Source organism: Cladophialophora psammophila, assembly GCF_000585535.1.
Source record: "Cladophialophora psammophila CBS 110553 chromosome Unknown aczJe-supercont1.8, whole genome shotgun sequence".
In the NCBI taxonomy this organism is placed as follows: Eukaryota; Fungi; Ascomycota; class Eurotiomycetes; order Chaetothyriales; family Herpotrichiellaceae; genus Cladophialophora; species Cladophialophora psammophila.
Window position 1 is genome coordinate 94,441 of NW_006912929.1, and position 18,255 is coordinate 112,695.

The following is an 18,255-nucleotide window of genomic DNA, read 5'->3' on the forward strand; positions in this document are numbered from 1 at the left end:
TGAATAAAGGCTCGCGAAGTTTTGGCGCCCACCCCTAGGCTCCCTAGGGCGGGAGAGGCCTTTTCAAGACCTGAGCCCCCTTGACGTTGGAATGGGTAAAGAACGGAGAACATACCACCGTGAACGCAAGATGTCTACGAAGAATGGCAAGGAAGCTGCTCTCCCTCTACAGCCTGTGCTGGTCTCGGAGCGGTGTGCGGATGTGTCGAAACATAACTTCAGAGTAAATCGTTGTTATTACTCCCGCAACGTCCCAGTCTGTGGCTGAGCATGCTGAAGATCGTCAGACCATCACGGCAGATCCTTTCTTGCGCACTGGAACCGGCGATGAACCAGCTAAAAAAGTCCGCTGTTCATGCATGGAAGTATGATCCAACACAGTGGCAGAGACTGCGCCAATTCTTTGTTGAATTGCCTTCCTTGTCTTGTACCACCACCAGCAAATGAGTACCGTGACAGTGAAGAGGAACGGTGATGGCAGCCCAGAGCCACAAGAGCGCCGTAACCCGAATGATTCGACTTCCTGAGTTGGCCTCCAAAATGCCGCCACCGATGACGCTCTGTAGATTGTGAATGAGGCGGGTGTCATCAGCATACTGTCAACTTTGATGAAGGCGTTCAAAATCGGGAACTGGAGAAGGCGATGGAAGATGTGCAATGCTTACCGCAGTAAAAGTCCCAGGGAGGAAAGCCATGGTGAGGGAGGAGATAGAATTCATACTGGTGCTGTCCTGCTTCATAGCCGCCGCGATCTGGAAGTTGTTGACAGCATCTTGCTGCGTCACTAGATTGTATACCAAGCTCATGATGCTGTCTTTTCGGCTCTTGTAGTTCAGGAACCACATCTTCTCCTTCATACATTCAATAACGTAATCGATGGTGTCTCTGCCGCCCCGTGAAGATGACAATTGACTCTTGGTGGTGTCATGAAGCCGAGAATGCACGTCTCAAATGGCATTCGCGGTGATGAGGGCAACGTTGGCGTTGCCGGTGTGGATGTCCGCATTCTGCGAGATGATTTGGAGCTACCGCGTGAGATCCGTGAGTTTGGCGCGGTCACCAGCCTCGACGCCGCCAAGACGATCGTCGACTTTATTGAACTTGGTTTGGGGCAGTAAGATATACCTTGTATTTTCAAGGAGTTGGGCCCTTTTTGGCCACAGACCTGGCTCCACATGAAGTGCTGAAAGTGTCTCACATGGTGCTTCGAAGTTTCAAAAGATAGTGTCGATAGAAGGACGTGTAGGTCGAGAGGATCCTTCCAAAAAGCATTTGCTCTTTGAGTAGGTGATTGCTTCCTCACGGCTATATCTGCGATTGTCCCGTAGTGCTTTGATGCTCGAGTCGTTCGGTTTGCGAGAGATCACGTAGGTAGTGAGGTTGTGGGTTGCATCGTAGCGCATATAGACTGAAAGCGGCGCCCCTGGAATTGCGATGTTCCACCTTGGATGCTGGCAAAATAGGTCTGACGCCGTTCATTCATATCTCAGCCTATTTAACGCCAGATGAGCAAGGAAAGACGAAGCTTACCTACCACATACCGTCAGACTTCCGGCTTCGTCATATTACCAGTGAGCTTGAGGAGCCCAGTAGTCTGGCCGTCCTATCATGTTAGGCAAGCAAGCCAAATTCAGGTTCAGAGTCTTGTATATGTCTTTGGTAGTGTCCAAGCACTCTATGGACGTCTCACTCGAAAAGTTGGCGCAATTGGAAAGAAGCGTTTCGTGCTCTAGCGTGTCAAGAACGTCTTGCAGAGAGCCAAAGCCGTCACGAGGCTGATAGCTGAACGGGAGCGACGCATTGTAATCGAACTCGTCGAGTAGCAGATCGCTCTCTTGGGCATCGCGACTGACATCTTTTCATTTTGGTCCACTTAGATTGGAGCCATAGACCGCCACAGTTGCAAAAAAACGGGGCTTACGGGCATACACGGAATCTTTGATGGCCTCAGCCTTCAGTGTTGCATGTTTGGCTGCGGTCATGTTGAGATAGGGTACAGCTCAGAGATAATGGAAAGGGACGGATGTGGTTGTTGGAGAAGTTGCCGAGGAAAGTAGTCCAATTATTGTTTCTCGTGGCGCAGAGCCCTTTGATGTTATGTAGAAGGCCATTCAATGCTGCGAGGCAGCCAGCCCATCGATCAACCTTGCATGAAGCGTGCGGTTGGGCGCCTTTCTGGGGCAAGGGTCGAGGTACTGTCTCACAGCAAAACTGGGCGCAAGTCGACCTCGAGCAGGGTCTTTTCTGGGGGCATTGCCGGAATTTTGCACATCTATTTCTATCTTCCGTGCTTGCTTCGTTGATCATTTTCATCCCTAGTCTAGCCCGTATACGGAGGCTCCATCGGAAGTAAAACAAAAAACAAAAATAAAACCCCAAGAGAAAGCGAAAGCGAGAGCGAAAGAGAGGGCCAGGACCGAGGAACCATAAAACGGTAGATACTCTTCACAAAATTATGCCTTTGAAACACCCTTCCAGGTCGAGTGAACCCACGGAGCGAAGGGTATCTGAATCCAATTTGTTTGTGTTTTATTTTGTCTCTCGTGGCGTTCGATATCCGCGTCATACGGGACATGTGGAGGGAGATACTGCGCGACACCAACCCTCGTGAAACATCCTGGATCAACCACAGAGTCTATTGCTCTTTCTACGTCCTCGTCAGGTCGTCTTCTCACAAAGTCGCCGCAAAGATATCCTTCCCACCCTGGATATCGCTCTTGCTTAACATCTTCCCTCGTCTCATCAACTCGGCAGACTTGACCATTATGGGATCCATCATCATGCTTGCCATCGCCACCACTGTGTCGCCCTTGCAATAAAATGCCGCAAACTTGTTGTTCTCTGGCTCTCCTTTCAACACCAGTTCGTCCCACCCGTTCGGTGTGGCGCCACAATACCTCAACTGGCTCCCAAGGGCGGACCAGAAGATCGGAATGAAAGGCTTAGGCTTGCTGCCTGGTTGAGCGATCAACTGGCCCACAGCGCGACCCATGTTCTGTGCGACGTTCCAATGTTCAATGCGCACGGGGGTACCGTTTCCTCCTGGGCCGTGGTAGGGGTAGGTGGCAATGTCGCCAATGGCCCAAACATCTTGTAGGCCTTTGACCGCAAAGTTTTCGTCAACCGAAATACTGCCGTCTTTCTCGAGTTGCACTTTGGGATTGTTGCGAAGGTATGTCGTTTCAGGGAACACGCCAATTCCCAAGATGACGAGATCGGCTTCGAGTTCGGTGCCATCTTTCAGTTTGACGGCGCCCACAGAACTCAATCCCACGGTATTGGCGACCTTGGATGCCGGCAAGGCGGAATCCACTCCTGCGTTTAGGTAAAACTTTGCGCCATTCTTTTCGAGCATGCGCTGGAAGATCTTCCCCACCTCGGTTCCCATTACGCGCTCAAGGGGAGCGGATTCCATGCCCACGATACTTACCGAATTGTCTTTGGCCAGGGCGTTGCCAACTTCCATACCAATAAAGCTTGAGCCGACAATGACAATCTTCTTGCCCTTGTCGCCGACGGCGTTCATGATGTTTTGCACATCGCTGACTTTCCGCAGCAGGAAGATGTTGCCCAGTTGATTGTCCTTGAAACCAGGGAGAGGGAGTTGACGCGGTGTCCCCCCGGTGGCGAGGATGAGTTTCGTATATGGAAGAGATTTGCCTGTCTTTGTTTGAACAGTTTTGCCATCAAAGTCGACGGAGGTGACGGTGTCAGGAAAGAATTCCACCGAGCCGTCGGCGTACCACTCCTCGGGTTGCAGGTAGAGCTTCGAGGCGTCGGTGATGAGGGCCTTGGAGAGTTTTGTGCGATCAATCGGATAGCCTTCATGGGTGATGACTGTGATATGGCCCTTGTAGCCCAGTTCGCGGAGTTTAAGAAGGGCGCCGAATGTTCCAGATCCGCTGTTCCAGATGTAAATAACCTGCTCATTTTAGGTGTTGACGCGGGACGTACCCTCCAACGACAACCAGCCTCTCTTGAGAAGAAGGAGTGGTCTTGATGTTGACTGTCCTCTTTCCACCTTTGATGTCTGCCTCTTTCCCCGTGATGTATACACCACCGTCTTTCTCAACCACATTAAATTTGTTCAACGCCATGGGGGCAGGTGAGTCTTCGACGTCGCCGTTGTGGACGTTAAAGCAGGCTATTTGTCAAGTCAATATCCACGTTCCGGCACAGGAAGCGGTACCGATGTCGCATACCTCCATGCCAGGGACAGGTCAATCTGCCCTCGGACGTCAAGACCCCCATCTTCAACGGAGCGCCATAATGCGTGCAGTTGGCATTCAGTGCGTGCACCTGGCCGTTAACATTGCACAAAAGGACTTTTCCACCTTCAATGCCGTCAACCTCCACCTCTATCTTGTCGAGGTCTTTCAAGTCGAGCTTATCGAGGCCCTTGAGCTTGAATTCCTGGGCCATTCTGAAGGAATTGGTTGAGAAGCCTCTGAATAAAGGTGATTCTCGGGGAGGGGAGAGGGATATGGCTGGACGGAGACCAGCAGAGGAGCGGAAGGTGGGCAATAAGGGTGGTCTGAACGAAGTAGAAGCGACGGCAAAGCAACGGGTGGTGGTGATGGTGGTAGTGGTAGATCGTCTGAACATCCGCCAGCGAGAGACCAGAACGCCGCTAGCTCGAGGAAGGAGACGGGCTGCTGGTGGTCAGAGGTTAGCAACGACTACCAGGGGAACGAAGGAATCCAGTGCTCATGAGACTTGTACACTGGCAGACACGTGGGTGGTGATGATGCGGCCATTTCGAGAGGAGAGCGCAGTTTGCAGTCTGCGCGGTGTCTGTTTGTTGCGTGGCTGCGGCTGCGGCTGCGGGGACATTCCATTGAGCGTCACCATGTACCTTCTACTGGGTATTGCGTCACCCTTGCCGCCCCCACCACTGGTGCCAGTATACCGCAGGCCAATCACTTGAAGGCGATTGCTAAAGCCCACCGCCGACACAAATATAGAAATTGTCAGGCACCGAAGAGTCACCATTGTCAGCTCCTTGCACCAGGCAATTTCTCTCCTTGGGTACAGCGACTCCTTAATAAGTCACTCGATGCCGCGCCGGCGTGTGTCCGGAAATCCTCGAGCCAACACTTCCTTCTCGGCTCGGCGATCTTCTCAGCGCTCCACTCATCACCACCATCTCTTCTCCGGGCGACTTGAGGCGACCGCTTTCCTGTGCACGCTCGAATTTTGCTCGTTCTTCCTCCAGCACCTTGCGCTCAGCCTCATCGTCTAGGAGAGTGCCGTCAATCTGCAACGACCACTTGTGCCTGTCATGCGCGGGAACTATTTCTGTGTTCGCCACGCGGAATTTCAGCGTCGACGTGATCTTCGTCCCACTGGCGTCTGCAAAGTATCCGCCACCCTCGGCCAGAAGGGCTTGCGAGGATGGAGTCTCCACCGTTGTTGTTGCAGTCTCCAGTGTACTGTGTTCCTCGCCGTCATCCAAGCCCTTCTCGTCACGTAACCGGCCTTTCCTACCCTTTTTCCTGTTTTTCTGCACCTGTTCCCTGCTCGGCCCGTTCCATTTCCACTCTGCAGGGATTCGAGCCTTGCCGATGGCTGTCTGGAAGTAATTGTAGCTCACCAGGCCCACGAAGCCTTCTGATGTGACATTCGTCCATCCATACAACTCGTCACCTCTTTCAGGTCGAAACACAAGGAAGGTAGCAGTAAGCCAGACCCAGCACACTCCCAACTCATCGGCTGTTACTGCAAGAACTTCGGCCTGCGGCTCCATTTCGCCATTTTGGGGAGGTAAGAGAGGGAGATTGATGTCAGAGTCAGGTTTCGCGGACAAGACAGGGTCAGAGAACCCCAGGACAATTCCTTGCGCTGGAGGAAAGTATGTCAGAAGTAATGGTGCGAGGTGCACAGCAAGAACCGATGACGAGCTGGCTTCAAGTGAGACCGCAGGTATCGAGAGGTAGAGGGATAGGCGGGTCGAGTAAAAAGAGCAAGGATCTTCGGATTCCAGCAGATTGAGTTGATCGTGTTCCTCGTGCACTGCTTCGAAACCATCCTCGACAGTGTCTGTCTCTATGTCTGGCTCTTTGTCTTCTTCAGCAGTATCTGCGTCTGCTAATTCAATGTCTTGCGGCGCGGGCGCCTCTTCTGCCTCTCCTACCGTCCCTGCAGCGGCATCTCCCCTATCCTTGGACTTCTGTTTCTTCCTTTTCTTGTCCTTCTTCTCGGTAGATTGCTTGGCTACCCTAGCTGGACTTTCCGTGACATCCTCTGTCCGCTGTTTTTTCTTCTTTTTGGAGGTCTCAATACTTTCGGTGTCGCGTTTCCGCTTCTTTGGGCGGCTCAGTGATTCGGCGTCCTTGACGGGTTTCGAGCTTGCGGCATGTTTGTTCTTAACCTGGACTGACATGGCCAGTTTTCCCAGAGTTCGAGCTTTTACGCGAAGTATCCAGCACTACTGCGGCTGCGTTTGCGCGACAGAAAAAAATATTTGCGGATGTCGGAGCGCGGACTCCGTTTTTGCCGATGGCAGTCTTGGCGCCACAGCCTTGCAGCCTCGAGCCTTGCACTTCATCACGCTGCATCTTGAATCTCCAAGGCGGACCTTATCACATGGGCACGTCCTCGAAGTTGGAATAAGCATGTCTCCAATACTCTGGGATATCTATTGGTACGGCAGACAGCCAACTGGCTCGCGACCAAAATACCTTCTACCTAGATTCATCGACCCAGTGAACGTGGTCGCACGCTCAAGGGCTTCTATGAGCCTGATAGTGGATAAAATGAATAAGACCAGGTACGTATGTAAGTACCACCCTTGTCAAAAGGAGAGGAACCTCGTGCGGAGTCAGAGTAGCGCGATGCTCGACAGCAGATAGTCTTTTCCACCAAGAGGATATAAGATATAGGGTTTCTCTTGCCTGTAATGATTTAACCATTCGCCACCCACCCAGCGGGAAGGTCAGCCGCCTGCCGTTTCAAATTGCGTTTTATGTTGCCTACCAAGTATCCATCTTTTGGACGAGCAGTTCCGGGCAGCCTTTCGTCCAGAAAGTCAGATGATGCCACTCCTCCAGCAAACAGAGAGGCCATTGAATAAGAACTCGGCACACACACCCGTAGTTTGACCACTGAAAATAATGGACCCCCTGATTATGTCCTGCCAGCAATGCGTGTAAATCTGGTCTTCTCGAAGTAACGCCACCAAATAGAGACACAAGCTGCTATTCATCGTACTTTGGTAGCCCCGAAGCATCTTCCCGCACCTCCGTGACTAACATTCCTTCGTCCTCCCCTTCGCCATCACTCACTTCAAACTCGCTCGGCGGAATCAGTCCGCCGCTGTTGGTAGCCAACTCGTCTAACAGAACGTTGACATCCATGTCGGCAGCGGTGATTCTCATCTGTTGACTCTCGCCACCTACCGAACCACCTACAGCCCTCCGATGTTCCTCTGGCAAAGGCGTCTTCAACAACATGATCAACAGGCCTACATCATAGCACACCTTCAAAACAGCTGCCAATTCAAATGGCACCCACCATCTCTGCTTAGTCCACACGACTCCCGTAACCACCGGGCCCAAACTCGCCGCCAAGGTCCTCACAAAATTGAGAGTTCCCATGACCTGGGTCCTCTCACGGGGTAGAAAAGCCGCCGCGACGAACGCCTCGCGGGGAGCCTGATCCATGGAGCCCAATACCGCGTCCGCGAGCAAGAGCATCAGTAACAGTTCCCAACCCGAGGCCACCAGCCCCAGCGGAACAAGTGCCAAAAACAAAGCACTGGGTAAGTGCGTGCAAACCATGGCTTTGACGAGACCCAACCGTCTTGCCACAGCGGCGCTGAACAAATTGGAGAGACTCGCAGCGAGCCAGACCACGCTTAAAGCATAGCCGATCCGGTGAGTTAAGAACCATCGGCTGCGCCAGGACATGTACCAACTCATCACGGTTACGGGGAGCATGCCTGAGGCGAAGGCGTTCAGACCGAACAGGAAACAGAGGCGGAGGAGGATGGGCAGAGACGAGCGGGAGACTTTCCAGGGCGAGCTGAGTGATGAGCGGAGGCGGCGGGAGAAGGAGTTGGTTTGAGAGAGTCGAGTAGCACGAGGTGCAGTTCTGACGTTTGCTTGCTTTGGGATCGATGACCGACGAGGAATGCCATCCAGGAGAGGCCTGGTCTGCTCCGATGAAGGGGATCCCACTTCGTCTACTGCAGTTGTTGTTGTCGTCGTAGTCGCGGCCCAGGAATATTGTCCCGCCGCGCTGGCTTCGCAGTTCTTGCTGAGAAGGAACGTGATGGAAAACTTGATCAAACCTATGAGTGCATAGAGACCAAAAACAGGAGGGTACGTCTCTTTCCAGTCACGCCCCATGTATGTCTTTTGAGCATAGGTTATCCACCCGGTCACAAACAGGCCGCATGCCATTGCGAGAGTGGATGAGACGGCGAACCACGCATAGATGTCTGTGCGAGCTTCGATGGGGGAGAGTTGAGCAAGAATTGCTTCCTGTGAAAGTGAAAAGGGTTAGAGAAGCGAACTCAGTTATCTGTGTGCCTTGGATGAATTCAAACCAGGATACCGGATCTGATACATACTTCAACTGCGCGAAACGGTCCCACTTCATGTGCTCCAGGGGATAACACACCCACAATAGCAGCGAGCAGAAGCAGATAATAATTCTTGCTCAAGGCGAACACCGTCCCAGCCAGGCTCATTAGCAAAGATCCTATTAGCAACACACGTCTTCTGCCAATCTTGTCAGCCACGATTGTCAGCCCGTAACTGATCGCGGCGTCTCCCAGTAACGTCAAGGTCATGAATGTGCCAATCTTCTTCCAATCAACTCCAGCCTGAGTATATAGGAAGATTGCCAGAACGAGGGCGGCGCCACCGTAGGCAAACATGCGTAGAAATCGAGTTAACAGGATCAGGTATATGTCAGTGTTGCCGTAGATGCAGATGGATTGTAGCCCCGTCTCGCGGTTAAGCCATTGGACGAATGCGGACATTGTGGTAGGCATGTTTTGATCCCAGTCGCCGATAATTACGACAACAAAGTCCGCGTTATCACAAAGCTGCGGTATAGGTGCCTAGCGGTGCACCACTCGAGTCACAGCTCTCGCCTCGTGCTCTAACAGCAAGGAAGGCTACCAAAGGGGAGAAAAAGGGAATCACACAGGGATGGAGGGAGGAAAATGCGACAAATTTGTCAATTTCGCATGCTGGGCGCGGAAGGCAGACCTGCAGGACATATCGCTGAAAGATTAATCAATCCAATCTGCAAGCAACGATCACTTACTCAGACAGGCAGTCCACTCCTTGCCTGTAGCTGTTCCCCGCAGCGGGATGAGTCGTGGGCGATTGGAGTAGAGATTGGAGAGCGGGATGGACTGCAGATGCAGCAGGAAGGCCTCCTTTACAATTCCAGCATTGTGGTTTGCTGTGCTCAAGCCCTTTTGAAATGCCATGCATACTGATCGTCATTGATATGACAAAGGGTGTCCTCTCAGTGGCGGAAAGCTCCCCTTGAGCTTCGAGCATTGCTGGAAGTATCTGCCGCTTTCCAGATTGACCAATTGGCTGACTTTCCTCTATTTTCAGGCACTCAAGCAGTGCCACAGGGGATTTCACTTGCTCTCAACATTCAGTCAGTGGCATTATTCACGGCGGGTTGCTGATTCGGGCCAAAGAGGGGGGTGTGGTAGAATGAGAGGAGAGAAATTTGCGGTGTTGCAGGAACCAGATGCGAGCCAGATGGTCACCAAAGGCTTGCCAAGCTGAGACCCCGAATCAGGACGGGGATGACGCCGCCCTGTCCTCGCCTCCGGCTCGCGTGAGCCGGGTGAGAGATCACCCGAAGCGTGGATTGGTTTCAAAGCAGCGTCGCTAGTCTACGCTTCTGAGCTAGCGTAGCCAGCGAGCCAGCATAGCCTACCCAGTACCCAGTAATTGCTTTCGACCGAGATCTTGGCTTGCACCGCACTCCAACTCAATATTACGAAGATGCCCAGCGGCTTGCCACCAGATATACCGAGAGCATCTTGGCAAACGCAAGCCATGAGTCTTGCAAAGTTGAATCGTCTATGGAAACTCTGGCGAGCGGATGGCGCTGCGCTGAACCACTGTTCATCCGATGGGCGCGCAATTTCATGACAACTTCTAGGCAGCAGCGCCTCTTCGCTTTGGAGTTCTCTAACAATGGTGCTCGCTTTTCAGCCTCACAACACCAATTGATTGTCCAGCACGTGGAGGCACGAAGAGGGGTAATGGACCAAGTGACCACCTGTGCAAGCTGAATGCCTGACTGGTCATGAATGAGGCTTTCCTGCTGCTGCCGTTGTGCCATCTTCATTCTGAGGCCGGCAAAAGCTCGTTAGGCCCACCTAGCCCATGCTCTAGGAACCTTTATACGACCGTTGATATCTTGAATCTTGATTGACGTTTGACCTTAGCGGCCTTAACTCGGCGAGCCAACAAGGCCGGGAGGTGGCGCCCAAAACCAACCTCACCCACAGTCTGTCGGTGCTGGGCGCGATTTCCTTCTTATATTGTATGATTTTTAAAGCCTCTCTCCAAAAATGTGGCCGCTGGTGCTCACCGGTGAGTGCTGAAATCTCGCGCCATTTGATATCTGCTGAAAACCTCCCGGTTCTATTAGTGCTGCTCGGCGCAGGTTGGTATGGGCGCCGCTGCAGATGGAACACGAACACACAGGTACTGTAGATCGTCGCAGCCTCTCTCGGAAGGCTTGCTTAGCTCACGAAATTCAAAGTATCGATACGCGCGGCTATCCGGCCCGCGAACAATCCGCCTTGTTCGAGTCCACCCCAAGATTCCATCAGAGCCGTTCGCATGCAGTTTCAAGTACGTCTCGCTAGACGAGAAGCCTTCCTACAAAGCAATCTCGTACGCGTGGGGTGAAGATGTGCCATGCCAAAGAGTCACCCTCGACGGTAGAGGCCAGATGGTGATTAATGATGCCCTCGCTAGCGTGCTGGCCCGGCTCGCGGACTCCGGGCAGTATGGGTGGTTCTGGATAGACAAATTGTGTATCAACCAGGCGGACCATCGAGAGAAATCTGCGCAGGTCCAGATGATGATGGACATCTTTGCCAGCGCGGAGCAAGTGTGGGCCTGGCTCGGTCCAGCAGGAGATGACAGCGAGCTAGCGATAGCGTTCGTGCCGATTCTCGCGAGAGCGTTCAAACGATTGGAAGAGGAAGATCTCCCCGTGAACATGGAGCATCTCAAAGCTATCCCGGCGTGTGCCAGGGATTCGGCTTTCTGGCCTGCCTTGCGGAAGCTTTTGAAAAGGCGATGGTTCACCCGGGCCTGGATTGTCCAGGAAGTCGCTGTCGCAAAGAAGATCACTCTATACTGCGGCGAGGACGACCTTAGCCTTGACAGTCTTACGTATGTCCTCGAGGTTGATTTTGTAACCGGCCTGCACCAGTTGACCTGGAACAAGTCATCCAACTTCTCAGACAAGCCGGATGAGTTGGACATCCTTTTGTTAAGCCAGATGCAGAGTCGCTGTGCAATGAGAGAGTTGCCGCGCCTGTCGACAAACATGATTTTCTGTCGAGCTTTCGGTGCGTCAAATGAACGGGACCATATTTATGCCTTTTTGGGCATCTCGGATGGTCGACGGGATCTAGCTCTCAAGCCTGACTATCAGAAGAGCGTCGAAGCCGTTTACATCGACGTGGCTCGTTATTTGCTTCTTCAACAGAGTCTAAATATTGGCCGGCGATACCGAGATTGGGAAACCCGCACTTTCCAGCTTCAGGTGACCCATTGTCCTTTGATACATGCTGCTGGTATTGGCTGGCCTCGAAAACTCTCAACCTTACCATCCTGGGTGCCGGACTGGACCTCGAACAAGCGAGCGTTCCTGGGCGCTCTGGAGGAGATTGGTGAATATGAGGCGTGCTTGAAGTTCAACTTTGATGTATCGGTGGGGACTGACCCCACGTCCATTGTCCTCAAGGGCCGCAACATCGACGCCGTCGAGCGGATATATTCTCTCCATCAGACATCCTACCACTCCGTGCTCAGCTCCGAAGTCGTTCGCATTCCCAAGTCCCCTCTTGAATGGGTCCCGGGCGGCATAGCTGCCCTCCAGATGCGCGACCCGTATTTCTGCAATGGCTTCGAGGAAAACCGCGCCAGCGTGGTGTCCAACGTCCTCACCGGCAATCTGCTCTGCCATCGAGCCATACTAGACTGGGCGACGGGTAAAGCCGAAGTTGACATCGCCAATGACTTTGAGTCATATCGGAAGGCCGCAGCTCATGCAGCAGGCATTGGCGACACGGGCAGCTGGACGGAGATCCACTATAAGCGCGCACACTTTGTGCGTATCGTCATGGCTATGATTGAAGACCGTGTCCTCTTCTCAACGCAGACGGGCCTGCTGGGTATCGGGCCGCCACTGATGCAGCCCGGTGACCGCGTGTTTTTGATCCATGGGGCTTGCACGCCCTTCGTTCTCCGACCGCACAGTCCGAAACAATCGTGGACGTCGCGATTTCGTAAGCCCGCGCCCTGGTGGAACCTTGTTGGAGACTGCTATGTGCATGACTTGATGAGGGGAGAGGGTGTCGGTTTGGCGAATGCTCAGAATATTATTGTATTATGACAAGACAAAGTGGCTGTGCTGGGCTGGTAGAGGGGTATCATGGAGGAGATTTGGATGGTCACATGTTAGACCAAAATGGACTAGGAGAGCAGGACAGTTTACAGTGCTGGCAGTGTGCCATTCTTTACAGCTTGAACAGAGTATCAATCCCATGGTTTTTTGGTGCCGTCTACCTATTTCCTAAGTGTTTTATCGGTCCTGTCCCAGCTTGTCAATGCCGCCGCCGTGCTAGACGTTCGTTGCCCTATCCGCTGCCTCACTGGGTGGTGTTGGTGGTGGTGTTGTCCTGTCAGCGAGAACCAGAAAAGCGTTATCGGCTCCCGACCTGCTGGACAGGCCTCTGTGCGTTGTTGCACGTGCATACCGAACCCTGAAGTGCTCTTACAGTATGTTGAATAAACATAGGTGTTAGGATGTGTTGAATGCTGTAAGCACCTGGATACGCAGCGTGCGGACTATTTAGAATGAAAGCATTGTCATGTAGCAGATAAGGAGGTCATGGCCACGGGCGCTGCTGATACACACCAAACACCTTCACCCGAGCCACATCTTTGTCCGAGGGAGGCCCTGCCAGCGCCGCGACTCCTTTCAGCTGAACCACTCGGAGGCCAATCCCCTCTAGATTTTCTATTTGCATATCCAATGCCGTGATCACACCGGTCTGATAAACACAGCCATCATGCAGGAAGCCAATTGTCAGGAAATACATCGCAATTTCCTTCGGTGGTCAAGCACAAGTTTTAATATTGCCTTGCCTGTTGTCTCCTGGGGGATGCTTATCTTGAAATAACTTTGCTGACCTTCCACGGATGGATGAAAGCCCGATGTTGACCTTGAAGGAGCAATCCATTGAAGTTGTCACTGCAGCACCAATTGCTTACGATGTCCGTCGCTCTTGCGACTTTGCATTTTAATTGAAGTCATGACGGCAAAGTGGATGGAATCGCACCGCGTACACAGGCCCGGGCAAAGGCTCGGGCCTAGCTGCCTGACAACGTTTGCCAATTAGCTGAATTCCGTCGCTGTCTATTACCTTTCAAGCGGTATAAGGTGTCTGTGTTTCTGATCAACTGTGGTATGATATTCGAGGTCGTCAACATAATTAGGTGACGAACCTAGCAACATTAACAAAGTCGAGATTATCAAGCGAGTAAATGGTCAGTTTCGGCCCCAGGCGCTCAGGCAGCGGAATTTTTTATTCCAGACGTAGCACGCGGAGGACCGGGCGCCGTTGCTGGAAATACATGTCCTTGTACAACTTGGTATTAGCGCCGACTTGGGCGGTTGGTACGCCGCCAATTTTGCGTCCTGGCTGGCACTGCATGCCGTGGAGCAGATCAGGATGAAGAGTGAGAGAAGGTGAACGAGGTGGCGAGGTGGATGCAAAACTGAGACGTGAGAGAAGAGTGAAGGAGAATATGGTTGAACGTAGTAAAAGCGGCATGATTAGGTTGAGGCACATGTGAGATCCGCGCAGTTTTCATTCATCCGCTTGGTGCCAAGCCTCACGTGTCTGGCGTTTCTTGTCGCCCGTTTCCTCACAGCAGCCCTAAGCAACCTTGGGCGAACTTTAGCGACCTCAAAAGCCATATAGCATTGCTTGCCTTTGTTCAGAATCTTCTCCATTCTGTTCCTATCTCCCAGCCTGCTCCATCCTCCATCCTATCCTCAATGAAACGAATCCATGATCGTGTCAGCGAGGTTTTCGCCTCGCTGACCTGCGTCCGCAATTGCATCACTCCACGTCAGTTGACTTGAAGTGGTCCCCCTTGCTATCGTACCGCATGTATATAGGAAGAGATCCCACTCGCGCCAGGAACACGCGCCAGTGTGGCTTTTATCAGCGGAAGGCGCGTTTGACTGTTCGAGAAAAGAAAGGACGACATCCTAGGAGGAAGCCAATGCCTGTTTCCTTTTTTGATCAACGTTGTTCTGAGCGGGTAGGAATACTCGAAATGGTTGCCATGAACTGTCGGATAGCCAACGCAGCAGCCGGCGAGAAATACATGCTCACACATCACCAGAAATTACAGAGCAGAGATCTGCAACATCCAGCTTCAAATCAACTGACCACCAGAAGCCTAGAGTGGCCTGAAGCTCTTCTGGCAAAATTCATGCCATGGATTTCTGGAGAGAGCTAAAAAGAACCTTTGGGGATCTGCGCAACTGTCGCAGCGCAGATGAACCCACAACTGAAAGTCGAGAAAAAGTACAAGCTCTTACTATGATCGTGGATGATTCTTCGCCAAGCGCGGAATCCTGGACTGCTCTGGGTTTGCTATCATTCATGTCATCAATGATTGTCGAAGTCCGCTACAGATCACCTCTTAACACTCACAGAAAAAAGTGAAACCTCCTTCCTCTTGCGCTGACCGCTGTTCAAAGCGAATAATCATGTGACATCATCTGCTCCGAGGACCCAGGGTTGAGGTACCTACCTCAGTTACGACGTGGTTGAGGAAAGAAACCGAACCGAGGTGTTGAATATTTTGGGTTATGATGCCGATACCTCGGTCTTGACCGGTTGTGTTTAAGCCAAATCCAATAAGGAGAAATTTCGTCGAGGGAGACTGATCCGGACCCTGAACTTGCTGCTCCCAAACACCGAACAAAAGTGGCCAAATTGGCTGTTTGCTATGCTACTAAGGCTGTCACATTCCGATCACAGAGTCAGGTCTCTGATTCAGGCTGCTGCAAGCCGAAATGCCTGCGGATTTCTAACCTTGTAGTTGACTAGGACACTCGAACACTCAGGGGAGGGGGACCATTGAACATCCGATCGCCACCTTTGTGAGTACGAAGCAAAGAATCCAACGAAGTCTCGTACAACACTAGACAGTTTTCTTTGTGACTGCGGAAATGATCAACTGGGAGGCGAGAGGTCAGAGTACAACACAGCAACGTCTGCTTTTTACATATCAGATGATTGACTTCCTACGGAAGAGAAAAGGGCTCGCGTTTGCGACAGAACGCACTCCCATGAGCCCGGAATTAGATCAAGTGATTGTTCAACTATTCATTCCACAACCCTTATCTGAAGGAACCATTTGCTAGAAGTGCCGATTAGCTTCTAAGATTTACAGAAACCTCCGGTCGCCATGCCACATCTTCAGCGGGCTACCTCTTCATTCGTGTCCGGAACGAGAGAAGCTCTCGAGGAATTAGCTGGCCTCCCAGCTGCTGCCAGTGCGCAGAGCTGGAGAGGGCTTTGGTGACTAGTCGATGTTTCGCTTGCCCGTCTCGTTGAGAAGTAGCTGAAGGAGTCAAGAGACACAGCGTTAAGCGAAAACGCGGCTACTATTCAATCGATGTTTGACTTTTATCCACTCTGGTAGTCAATTAGCCTTTCCTAAGAGCCTATCAAGTAAGATGTTTATCTAGCAACATAGCGATTTTCGGTTAGCCGGTATGTCTCCTGTGGGGCGGCATATTGGCATCCCGGCTGTGCTGTGTATAGGATGCACATCATCCGGTGCTGTCAACCGGTCATGTCAACCTGGTTGACTCGTCCTCTATCCTAATTCACGCCGGTAATGTATTCTTCCGAACAATGACATTTGGGTTAGTACCTTCGTGCAGAGCATCCTCCCCACAATGATGCATGCGCGTACGGCCCGGTCCAGAGGGCCCGTCAATCTGCTCCAGATCGGGAACGCCGCTTGCCCCTGTTTCTCGGGTTGCCCAAGCCACACGATATTACATATGTCCGAACACATTTCAGCGACAGTGCACCATTAACTTCATGTGGCCCTTTCTGCGATTTTCTTTGCTCAGGAAATTGCTAATTTCCCATTCCCTTCTATGAAACAAACGACAGTACTGAAATGCTCCTGGATCACTAACTCAATATCACTAAGGTAAGGTGGGAGGCGGTCTTTCATAGTTTCGCTATTGCGCAGACGGAGTCAGAAGCACGGACGACCTTGGAGCTATTCTCCAGGTTTATGGAAGATGGAAAAGTACAAAGAGCGGCAGTCCTGCCCGCCTGGAGAAGAACTCCCCAGATCACAGAAGTCAAGAACGCGGTTCTCTATCAACTACGGTTCCTCCGATAGATCACTCCTCGAGTCAGCCGCAAAATGAGGAGCCTCAAAACCCCGGTGCTTCTCTCAGCCTTGTTGGCCCTGGCACCTGGTGCGTTGTCTCAGTGTTTCAACGATACCCTTACCTATTCCTCTACCCAGTCACTTACCAGTACGGTCCAATTCACATCTTGCGACGAAGCGGCAGACGGCCCGAGGGTCTTCCCCATCGACCTTACTTCGTACGATTGGTGGTACTTTGATACTGTGTCCGACGATGGGACACAGGCCCTTACGATCATATTCTTTGCGTCTTCCTTCCTCGGATTCTCGAATACAGCGAGCATCGAAGATATCCTGAACGTGGCCATCGCTGCAACCTTTCCAAACGGTACACAAGTGAGCCAGACGGCTCTGGCAACTGCTGTGACTGTCAATACTATCGGAAACGGGGCTTCGGGTGACTGGACTGGTAGCGGATGCAGCTTTACAGGCACACCTGATTTGAGCCAATACGCAATTACGATCAACAACCCCTCCCTAGGGATTTCTGGTACTGTTGATTTTGTCTCGGTAAGTCATTTCCGCAAGTTTTGCTGTGTACTTTGGAGAGCTAACCAAGATCAAAAAAGCGCGGCCCAGGACACTACCCATGCAGCCCTCTCGTCGGCGGTGCAGACGAGCAGATCATGCCCCATGTTGGCTGGGCTAATGTGTTGCCCGCGGCGGATGCAACCGTCCATATGAACTTTGGAGGATCGCCCATGAACTTCCAAGGCAACGGTTATCACGATAAGGTAGGTGGCTTGCCATCAGTCCTACATAAACTCTTAAGTCTCTTTCCCGCCTGGCCATACTAACCAGCTAAACAGAACTGGGGTGACATTCCCTTCGTCAGTGCCGTGCAGAGCTGGTACTGGGGCCACGGCACCTTCGGAGACTACCACATGGTGTGGTACGACGCACTCGACTCGACAGGCAGCGAGACCGTTAGCGGGTATCTCTTGAAAGACGGCCAAGTCGTCGGTTCAACGTGTGCACTCGGCTCGGCCGGACTCCAGGTTCGACCGGTGGGCACGCCGTACCCGCCAACCCTGCTCACACCGAATCCGACCCAGTTCACCATCGTCATGAAACTCGACAATGGCGAAATACTCAACGCCACCGTGACGCCCTACAACACTCAAGTCGACTCCCCAACATACTCGCGCTGGTTTGGAAACATCGCAGTGAGCCTGAACGGCGTCGAATCGTCTGGCTCGGCCCTATGGGAGCAATTCAAACTCGTCCTCTGATTGTCCTTTGTAGCTCCACAAAGGCTGTTCTCCGAAGACGAGGATGCAGATGGAGACCGAGGCTGGATTCAGCGTTGGAAGTTTGTTGATGAACCCAAGCACTTTGTTTCTGCTTGTATAATTCACCCGTTCTTTTGAAGTTGTCTTATTTCTCTGTTATATTTCTTTTTTCCCCATCTCTCGAGTTCATGTTATTCTGTACTCGAGATTTTCTTTTTTTTTCTTTTCCACAACGTTGTTTAACTTTGTTTACATAGCAATTCGAGACAAATTAAATTCCACACGATATATGTCTACCGGGCCTTTAGATTCCCAAAATT

The 18,255-nt window shown here is 52.0% G+C and overlaps 7 protein-coding genes across 7 annotated transcripts; 2 read left to right on the forward strand and 5 right to left on the reverse strand.

The window, feature by feature from the left end:
• Positions 1-353: 353 nt before the first annotated feature.
• A1O5_05665 (uncharacterized protein) lies at positions 354-806 on the reverse strand (the record flags this gene model as incomplete). The annotated part of the gene is made up of 2 exons (XM_007746264.1): positions 354-560; positions 666-806. 2 exons carry the CDS (start codon positions 804-806, stop codon positions 354-356), a joined length of 348 nt encoding a protein of 115 aa, XP_007744454.1.
• Positions 807-1,565: 759 nt separating this feature from the next.
• A1O5_05666 (uncharacterized protein) lies at positions 1,566-1,982 on the reverse strand (the record flags this gene model as incomplete). The annotated part of the gene is made up of 2 exons (XM_007746265.1): positions 1,566-1,855; positions 1,922-1,982. 2 exons carry the CDS (start codon positions 1,980-1,982, stop codon positions 1,566-1,568), a joined length of 351 nt encoding a protein of 116 aa, XP_007744455.1.
• Positions 1,983-2,671: 689 nt separating this feature from the next.
• On the reverse strand, positions 2,672-4,422 carry A1O5_05667 (uncharacterized protein; the record flags this gene model as incomplete). The annotated part of the gene is made up of 3 exons (XM_007746266.1): positions 2,672-3,902; positions 3,955-4,144; positions 4,203-4,422. The coding sequence occupies 3 exons, from the start codon at positions 4,420-4,422 to the stop codon at positions 2,672-2,674; spliced, it is 1,641 nt and encodes a 546-aa protein (XP_007744456.1).
• A 619-nt stretch (positions 4,423-5,041) lies between these two features.
• Positions 5,042-6,382, reverse strand: A1O5_05668 (uncharacterized protein; the record flags this gene model as incomplete). Its single annotated transcript, XM_007746267.1, has 1 exon — positions 5,042-6,382. One exon carries the CDS (start codon positions 6,380-6,382, stop codon positions 5,042-5,044), a length of 1,341 nt encoding a protein of 446 aa, XP_007744457.1.
• Positions 6,383-7,196: 814 nt separating this feature from the next.
• On the reverse strand, positions 7,197-8,986 carry A1O5_05669 (uncharacterized protein; the record flags this gene model as incomplete). The annotated part of the gene is made up of 2 exons (XM_007746268.1): positions 7,197-8,483; positions 8,573-8,986. The coding sequence occupies 2 exons, from the start codon at positions 8,984-8,986 to the stop codon at positions 7,197-7,199; spliced, it is 1,701 nt and encodes a 566-aa protein (XP_007744458.1).
• Positions 8,987-10,656: 1,670 nt separating this feature from the next.
• Positions 10,657-12,618, forward strand: A1O5_05670 (uncharacterized protein; the record flags this gene model as incomplete). Its single annotated transcript, XM_007746269.1, has 1 exon — positions 10,657-12,618. The coding sequence occupies one exon, from the start codon at positions 10,657-10,659 to the stop codon at positions 12,616-12,618; it is 1,962 nt and encodes a 653-aa protein (XP_007744459.1).
• A 4,079-nt stretch (positions 12,619-16,697) lies between these two features.
• Positions 16,698-17,935, forward strand: A1O5_05671 (hydroxyneurosporene synthase (CrtC); the record flags this gene model as incomplete). The annotated part of the gene is made up of 3 exons (XM_007746270.1): positions 16,698-17,213; positions 17,273-17,437; positions 17,513-17,935. The coding sequence occupies 3 exons, from the start codon at positions 16,698-16,700 to the stop codon at positions 17,933-17,935; spliced, it is 1,104 nt and encodes a 367-aa protein (XP_007744460.1).
• Between the last annotated feature and the right edge of the window lie 320 nt (positions 17,936-18,255).